This window comes from Podarcis bocagei, assembly GCF_964188305.1.
Source record: "Podarcis bocagei genome assembly, chromosome: 7".
Taxonomy (NCBI): domain Eukaryota; kingdom Metazoa; phylum Chordata; class Lepidosauria; order Squamata; family Lacertidae; genus Podarcis; species Podarcis bocagei.
In genome coordinates this window covers 53,721,510-53,730,784 of record NC_138132.1, presented here as the reverse complement: position 1 = coordinate 53,730,784, position 9,275 = coordinate 53,721,510, and the positions used below count along the sequence as shown (strand labels likewise).

At 43.3% G+C, this 9,275-nt stretch overlaps 1 protein-coding gene across 1 annotated transcript; it reads right to left on the bottom strand.

Moving 5' to 3' along the window:
- Positions 1-2,343: 2,343 nt before the first annotated feature.
- On the bottom strand, positions 2,344-9,186 carry COX4I1 (cytochrome c oxidase subunit 4I1). The gene is made up of 5 exons (XM_081201309.1): positions 9,055-9,186; positions 7,339-7,418; positions 6,151-6,315; positions 5,894-6,025; positions 2,344-2,631 (listed from the first exon to the last, which is right to left on the bottom strand). The coding sequence occupies exons 2-5, from the start codon at positions 7,415-7,417 to the stop codon at positions 2,495-2,497; spliced, it is 513 nt and encodes a 170-aa protein (XP_081057435.1). The 5' UTR covers position 7,418; positions 9,055-9,186; the 3' UTR covers positions 2,344-2,494.
- Between the last annotated feature and the right edge of the window lie 89 nt (positions 9,187-9,275).

Here is a 9,275-nt window from a genome sequence, read left to right as displayed (position 1 = left end):
ACCCATAGGCATCGTTGGAGACAGATTTATTGCCTACATTGTGTTCTGCACACTCTCAAGTTTTATGCAGAGTGAGAGGTGTGGTTTCCCTGCTGATTGCAATCTGTTGCACACTGCATGTTGACGTGTCATGCAGCGGTCCTGCCTTTCAGCATGCACTCAAAAAAACACAGAATCGGGACTTCCGGGTTGGCGCGATCGGGAAATGGCGGATTCCCTCCGAGCTCCGGAGGGAATCGGCTCAGCGGTGGATGGGTCTTTGCCGTGCCGGCGACACGGGGACCCTTAAAAACCGCAGGCGCGGAAGCCTGCGGACTGAAGACTCGGCGGGTGCCTTAAGCGCCCCCCCTGATTCGCAATGAGCCTTTTTAAAGGCTACGGAGGGGATACAGGGGACGGCGTGGCACTGAGAGTCGACCGCTACCGCCGCTGAGCGAAGCCGCGAGCCATAACTGGAGAGCGCTGACTTCCTTCCTTGAAATTCGGACTGAAAAAAAGAACCCGTGAGTAATTTGGAACTGAACTTTAAAACTTTTACCTTTTGAATTTGAGACGACCGGGGGGTGTGCTAAAAGGAAGTCCCCACACCCCCCCTTGCAGACGATCCAGAGCAACGAAATAAGAACTAAGCTGGAGTGCCTACCCTGTAAAGGGTGAGTTTTAAAAAGACAGTAACTTCCAAGATTTAGAAAGGTAAATTTGAGCAGGAGAGTGGAGTGTTGGAAGAGTTTTTGTTTTGTGGTAAACAACCCTCCCTCCCGGGCCCGGGAGCGACCTGCTTTGGAGCCTGTATAGAGGAGCAGAATTTGACAGCTGTCAAAAGCTGTCAAATGGACTATTAATAGTGAAAAAAAAAATTGCTGTCTAAGACCTCTCCGGATTAAAAGGAGTTACAATTGAACTAAAATTTTGAGAAACAAAGAAACAACAATAGGACAGAGGATTGTTGGAGAAAAGGTTACTCAGTAACCAGATTCCCTCTAGGGGGAATTCTGTGGAATTACAATGGCTGTGGGTGGAAAGATACTGAGAGAAATCGAAAGAATGTTCTCACTGGTGGGAACTCTACAGGAGCAGACTACAGCTATGAGTAAACAATTGACGACCTTGGATTTGGAAACAAGTAGTTCTGCTGAAAGTAATGAGGGCCTGAGTGAGAAAGAACCCACAGCTGAATTTGAAACAATAAGCAAAGAAGAGGAGAAGACAAAACAAGAAAGAGAACAAGTTATCTGGGAAAGTACTAACCAGGAGCTGACATCTGGAGAACACAAGCAAGGAGATTATTGGATTAAATCCACTCAAAGCCTACGAAAGATACAGAAGATGAAAGTGGAGGCCCTGGGACTTTATGGAATTCAGGAGCTCGAAATAAAGAAGTACAATTGGGGCCTCCACATTGACTTTGATTTTGACTTTGATTTTGACTATCAACAAGACTTAGGCCTTGTGGAAATTCCTCAGCAGTTGCCTTTAAATATGGGAAAAGACTATGGGCTGATCGGATTGATTGTTAAGGAAATCTTTCGAGACTCGATGATAGACAAAAAGGACTACCAACAAAACCGGCGGAGAGGGACTAAAAGAGAATTGAGAGCCTCGGATATCCGGAATCCAGGCTAAAAACTGTTAATTTGGACATGTCTCGGGAAAGGACGCAAAGCGGGGAGGGGAGGGAGGGAAGAGTTAAATTTAAACAACACTCAAGACCAGGGGGTTTAGTATTAAGAAAATTATGTAAGAAAAATTGAGAAATCGAGGGAAGAGAATTGGGGTCCAACTTAGGGAAAATTTATTTTTGTTTTTTATAAAAGGCCTAACATTAAGATGGAAGAAATGCTAACTTGCTGACATAAGTTTGGGAATAGGGATGCAGGGGAGGGGGTGGGGGGAAGTCAAGGACTAGGGTTAGAAAATAAGATTTTCGGGATTTATTCATGTTCGTTGTTTTTTATGTCTGTTTTGGTGTGTTGTTTGTGTTTACATAAAATGTGAAAACCCAATAAAAATATTTTAAAAAAAAACAAAAAAACACAGAATCGGTTTTTTTGCCAGGCCATTTCTGCTGCCGTGGTTTGACAACTCCAAGCACTAAGTGCTTATTAAATATGCATCAGCACACTAGATGCTTCCAGAGTTGCTGGATGACATAAGATGCATTTGGTATTTCAGCAGCCAGAATCCCCCAGAGATATTTTTTTTAAAGATTATCATCAAGAGATGGTCACAAAGTCCTTTTTTTTAATTTCAACTTTTAATCTTGCTGTGTAGATTTTACATCTAAAAATATACCAAGAGGGACAATTTGTACTTCCTTGGACCCTAGAACAAAGCAGAATAAACTTGTCAAGCAAACCAAACATTTATTAAAGGTTTCTCTTTCAATAGAGGGGTATTTTCTTCCCCATACACAGAAGCAGCGAGGTCACATGGAGATGAAGGAATGGTTTCAACATTTCAAGCCAGAACAGGAGTGGCGATCCCTGGAGTGCATTTATTTTTTCCATTCATTCTTTTCGTAGTCCCACTTGTTCGAGAAGCCGTCAACTGGGTTCACTCTCATATCTAACATTCTTTTGGTCTGCATGGCCTTCCACTCATCTGTGAAAGTGCGAGGGATTGGCCCAAAAACTGTAAATTGAAAAGCAAATTACAATAAGCTCATGACATCTCCAATTTGCCAACAGTAAGAAGTACATTCCATCCAAGCTTTCCCCAAGCCTAGAAACAATAGAACTTATTTGCTTCCCGAAAGGATGCAGAGATGAAAGCCCACTCCACAGTTAACTCAGAGCAGGGGTTTCAAGTGCGTCTGTCACTGCTTTGTGGAACAGTATCCTAGTAGAGATATGACAGGCACCCTCCATTTGTATTTTCTGCAAACAACTGAATATTTTTTTGTTTCAACAAGCTTTTTCCTGCAGGATATGTTTTAAGTCTCTCTTCGGTGTGTTTTTTTGTACTGTTTTGAAAACTACTTTAGTTGTTTTTATTGTAAGTTTGTTTTATTGTTTTGTGGCTTATGTGAAAGGAGATTCATAATCATAAATAAAAAGTATATGCACATCTGATGACTGCAAGTCATTTAGAGACTTTATATTTTAGCATCCAACTACCGCTATCTGGCTTAAGACATCTGAACAGAGACACAATGCTCTGTGTGAGTCAAAAGCTTGATGCTCTCTCAGCATTATCTGGCCCAGGTACATTTGAAAGCCACCTCTGCTCTGCCTTCAGAACTAAAACATGAAAACATCTCACAAACATCGTTCGGCTAGATAATAAATAAATAAATAAATAAATAAATAAATAAATAAATAAATAATAAATTTATATATCACCCTTCCTGGTTTAAAAACCGGGCTCAGGGCGGCTAACAGCAAATATAAAACACTGATTAAAATGTATTAAAACAGCATAAAATACAACATAAATGCAGCATCAATGTCAATAAAATTCTAAAATTCAGGGGTCATGGGGGGGGGGGGTGGAAACCCCAGTCAGTAGACATCAAATGATCACCAGGGCTAACTGACTAAGTTGGTCCTACTAGGGCCAGCAAGGAGACCAAGGAAGAGCTTAATTGTGGGGTCCCAGAAGGGTTTCTTCATAGAAAAGGAAAGGGAAAAGGGAATAAGGGATCAGGCTAATTCAAACTGAAGGCCAGGTGGAATAGCTCTGTCTTACAGACCCTGCGGAAGGAGATCAAGTCCTGCAGGGCCCTAGTCTCATGGGACAGAGCATTCCACCAGGTCGGAGTCATCACTGAAAAAGCCCTGGCCCTGGTGGAGGACAGTCAAATCTAGTTTTATGTTAACAGATATTTGTTCCCAGAATTTACTGCATGGCAGCTGAGGTCCACCCAAGGCCTTTTGCTGCCCAACGCAAAGGGCAAGATGTAGTGGAGGCTGCTGCCTAGGTGGAGCCAGAGCTAATGACAGGTAGGCCACCCCTCGACTGGTTCTAAGAAAGAAGGCAAACTAAGGTTGGTTGGGCTGTGCCCCATTCACCCTAAGGGTCCTGCTTCCACTGACCATATGGCACTCGCTCACTCACCCCCATTCCAAGTACCAAAGCTAACTAGACTAGCCACTGAATCTTACTTCCAACACTGGCAATGGAGCAGTGTCCTCCACACCTCAGGGAAGCAGCCTAGCTTAAAGGGCACAGGACAGGTTGTGTGTGAGAGAGATACCATTACTGCCCCCCTCAGTATCTGCTGCCTGAGGAAGTTACCTCTTTGGCCATTGATAGGGCTGGCCCCAGTAGCAGCCAGTGAGGACTGCACACAACAAACAGAAGGGAATTACTTTCTGTAAATTCAATCACTGACACACCTGTCAAATGACTGTGGACAAATATCCCATGAAACCAATAATATGATTATGTGGATGGCAGTATTAAGTTCTTAAAATCTGATTAGGGCAAACTTTGTCAGAATAGCAGGAGCAAATGCAGCTTGCTCCTTTGCCCTGCCTTAGCCAGGAACGTACTGATTATTTTGACAACACAGATTGAGACAAAAAACAGTTGAAGGTAATCCTACTTGGAGAATTAGTCTGATGCAGTACCATGCCTGTCTTCTAAAAACTGACTTCTACTTAATCACTAATTTAATGTTATTTTATATACTGAACTTATATTCCATCCTTCCTCCCAAAGGAAGGAAACTGTAGGCTAGCCCTGGGTGCAAAAAGGATGAAAACCTATAGAAATGTTAATGAATTGTGCACAGTACCAAGTAGTTACTCTAATTCATTTACAGTGGTACCTTGATTTACGAACTTAATCCATTCCAGAAGTCCGTTCTCAAACCAAAGCGTTCTTAAACCAAGGCGTGCTTTCCCATAGCAGCAGGTGACTCAATTTACAAATGGAACACACTCAACAAGAAGCGGAGCATGTTCTGCTTCCAAGGCAAAGTTCACAAACCAAAACACCTACTTCCGGGTTTGTAGCATTCTTAATCCAAGTTGTTCATAAACTAAGCTGTTCTTAAACCAAGATACCACTGTATTTGTTTTAGAGTCAGTTTCACTGTTTAAGATACTACCCAAAAAACACCTTGTAATTATATCATCATTAGGCTTGATGTTTAAATATTTTGCTGTTCTAAAAATTTGTGCTATATAATACCCAACTATTATTTGATCAAATCTTTTTTTCTGCACAGTCAGGTGCCTAACTCTTAATGGCAAACCAGATAGTCTCCAGGTAATTAAGGCAAGAAAGCTTAACAAATGTTTGGCTCTATTGTTGCTTGAGACGGCAATAATTTATGTAGCTGAAATGCAAGCAGCTAAGCTAACAACTTTTGTGAAGTTATACACACCCCATCTTTTAAAAGGAAGTCTGGAAAATAAGCCATCTGAGGCCCTCTTGCCCCTATAAGCTTATTGGAGATGGGGATCAGCTACAGATCTACCTGAAGATAGACAGACACCCGAGATTTGCCTGTCCCTATTATGACAAAGATGAACACAATGTGTTTTTCTGCCCAGGGCCTCCCATATCCTGCTATAGATCCAAAGCCAAGAACCTGTGGCATGAAAAAGAGTGAATAGCCCCATACGCTGTTGTGTTGGCCATTAAGCTGCCTCAAGTACAGCCATCATATTATAAAAAAAGACAACTCTGAATTGCCAAAGCAGCTTCCCAAGAGAAAACATGGATTTAGGTAAATTGCCAGAGCATAGCAATGATGCTCTTCAATGACTTAAAAGAGCCATATGTTGGCGCAAATACACCTGCAAGTGTAACTGCTTAGTTCTTCTATATTACCCAGTGCACATGCACACACACCTCTTTCCTTACTCTTGGGATCATAAGACATACACTTCTCACTTGAGACACCTTTAATGGTTAAGATGCTCCTTAAATGCCAACTACTTACCATACATCCTTTGCCAAATGACAACAAAAGCAGTGAGGCCTATAAAGAAGAGTGTCCCACCGAGAATAGTCTTCCATTCAGATGACCCCTTGTTCATTTCAGCAAAGGTCTCATTGAACTTGATGCGGTACACTGAAAGGTGGGGAGAAGAGAGGGTGCAATTGAGATGCTGAAGCTTAAAGTTAGCCAAGTCACCTTTGCCTGCCACCCTGCTTTCCCCTGTTCCAACACAGCCCACCGTAACCATAAATACTTACATGCAACCTTCTCAGCAGAAGAAAGGGCAGTCCATGATGCCTTCTCTTTCTCCTTCAGGGCCTTCTGCTCCGAAGATAGACTTTTTGTAAACTGAACTTCAGGCAATGGAACATCCCGACGATCAGTGTAAGCTGGCAGGCTGAAATCTTCCGTTTTTGCAATACCTGTTTGGCAGGGAAAATAAGAGAAGTCTCGCACAGATACAATCCCAGGAAGCTTGGAATGGCATAAACCAAACAAAGGTATCAGAGCAGAAGGGCACACACTAAAATTTGCACTGGGCAGTTTCATCTTTTAATTTCTCTTAAGAAAGGCAGAGACTTTAAATACAATGGATTTTTAGAGAGCCAGTGTGGTATAGTGGTTAAGAGTGGTAGATTCGTAATCTGGGGAACTGGATTCGCGTCTCCGCTCCTCCACATGCAGCTGCTGGGTGACCTTGGGCTAGTCACCTTTCTCTGAAGTCTCTCAGCCCCACTCACCACACAGAGTGTTTGTTGTGGGGGAGGAAGGGAAAAGAGAATGTTAGCCGCTTTGAGACTCCTTCGGGTAGTGATAAAGCGGGATATCAAATCCAAACTCCTCCTCCTCCTTCACACAAGAGGACCCACAAGAAAAATAAGTTAGTTCTGGAAGCATTATGTCATTATGATGGAATAGATGGGGGGCAGGGAACCTGTGGCCCTCCAGGTGTTACTGGACTACAACTCTCATAATCCCTGACCATTGCCCATGATGCGGTTGTTGGGTTCTATTTCATATCAAGGTCACAGGTTCCTCATTCATGGATCAGACGATAGGCTGTAATAGGGCATGTGGCAGATTTAAAGCCATTCAGCTTTTCTCACTTGTATGGGAAAGTCACTATTTGTCACTCTAATCTATTTTAAAGGAGCTGTTGTGATAATATACGCTGAAATGTACTAAACGTATGTGAACAGTTTTAGGATAATTAAGCTAAGATGACAGCCAGGATGGGGTAGTGGTTAAGAGTGTTGGATTAGGATCAGGGAGACCCAGGCTTACATTCCCACACAGCCATGACAGCCCACTGGATAGTCTTGGGCCAGTCAATGTCACAGGATTATTGTAAAGATAAAACAGGGAAGGGGAAGACCGTTGTATGCCACCTTAAGCTCCTTCAAAGAGAGGTAGGGTAAAAATGTAATAATAAGCCATCATTTTACCATGCCCATGGGCTCTCACACAGACTGAAGTGGAAATGGCCCGCTTGCCAAGAAGACTAAATGCCCGAGAAGTCAACATCCTGAAAGAGAAAAAGGTACAACGTTATATATCAGACTGAATCCAGAAAATGCATTTTTCCTTCTGTGTTACAAGTACCATTGGCAGTTTCTTGCAAAACACTGTCCACATGTCATTTCTTGCAGCATTGTCTTTCTTACAAAATACAGTGCTGGAATCTCACAACTCTAATGACCATGCAGCAAACCAAAATGTAGCCTACTGAGTAACATTTGGAGAAGATGCAGACTTAGGTTTTAAGGGCATAAGAATAGAAGGCAGCAACAAGCAACAGACGCCCATCTCCTCTCACAAGAAAGGACTACCAACAGTTTCTGCATTCTACTAATCAACCTCTCACAAACAAAGAGCTGGAAGGGAAAATCTTCTACCCACAGGTGACACCAAAAAATCGGGGGAAGGGTGGTTACAGCTACAGAGTTAAAACTGAATGTAAGCTTCTGCACCGCATCCTCCTTTTTAATACAATCTGGGACAACAGATACCTGGGATTTTCCATGCTCTGCTTTCAATATGTTTGCAGCAATTGCATATATACATTGCAAGAAGGGCAATAGGCATCCCACACATTTAATGGATAAACAAGCATAGGACTGCAGCCCCGTGTGTCTTCCCAACAGGTTGTCAAGTAGCCTGAAGGGGAAATGCAACTCTGTTCCAATTCATCTAACAAATAAATCATAATGATCTTGGTATCATCAATATCAGAAGCATGGAGGTGGTGATACAAGAGAGAGCATTTTCTGTGGTTGCTCCCGTATTGTGGAATTCTCCCCCAACAGAAGATAGATTGGCTCCTTCCTTGGTATCATTCTTCTAGCAGGCTAAGACCTTCCTATTCAGACAGGTCATTGAAAACTAGGTGCAGACAATGATGACCACTTGGCTGCTATAAGAGCAATTGTTATTTCAATGCTGTTTTAAATTTGTTGTATTTAAGTTTGTTAACTATTGTTTTTAATTAGTTTGTTTTTGTTTCTTTGTATTTTGTAAGGATGTTTTTAATATGTTGTGAGCTGCCTTGAGTCCCATCTAGCTGGCCACAAGCACCCCACTCCTGTTCAACCCTGAACATATATACTCAGATGTAAGCCCCACTGTACTCAACAGGCTAGTGGACAGAGAAGCTTTCAGCACTGATTACTTCCACAAATAAGGCTCCATAATGCAGGATTTAGACACATGCATAAGGCTGGGCTATTAAGTCTTACTAAGTTCAGCAGGGCTTACATTCAGGGTATAGGTGTAAACAATGGCACTTTTACTTTCCTGCATCCTGTGCATGAGGCGGGGCTAAAATGTTTCTGAATGTTTACCTGGGAGCAAGCCCCATTCAGATCGGCGGGGCTTATCCCTGAATAAGGGTTGGTCCATTAAACCCCAATGGGTGAAATGGGGCTTACTCCCAGGTAAGCGTGCAAAGGGAGACATGTCTGCCTGCCCCTTCGTCTCTCCCAGGGCAACTACCAGCATCTTTTCCATTCTCCATCACCAACCCCAATCAGGATACCCCATTCAACCGGGAAACCCCAATTAAGCAGAATGCCTTCCTTCTCCCCCTCCTCCCCGCAACTCCCCACTCCCGCCACAGGCCCTCCCCCTCACTCTTCTCCGTGGAGGCGGAGCCCCTCCCTCACCTGCCACCACAAACCCGAGGCAGCTCGTGTCCTCTAAACCCCGGAGAATGAGGACGGAAAGAGGGAAGGAGAGGGAAGCGGAAACGCAAGGCAGCATGGGATAGCGACGGAGCAAGCCGCCAAGAGGGCAGAAGTCCCTCCTCCCAGGCGGTGCCTAAAGCCTTCTGCCGCGAAGCATGACGGGATACGACGAAAGACATAGATATAGGAAAATGTAAAGT

Excerpts from the sequence above, each read along its gene's own strand:
- COX4I1 (XM_081201309.1), bottom strand. The coding sequence starts at position 7,417 with ATGTTGACTTCTCGGGCATTTAGTCTTCTTGGCAAGCGGGCCATTTCC. Across the intron at positions 6,026-6,150 it reads TTCTGCTGAGAAGGTTGCAT|TGTACCGCATCAAGTTCAAT; the intron begins GTAAGTATTTAT and ends CCCACCTTTCAG. Across the intron at positions 2,632-5,893 it reads CATTTGGCAAAGGATGTATG|TTTTTGGGCCAATCCCTCGC; the intron begins GTAAGTAGTTGG and ends TTCAATTTACAG.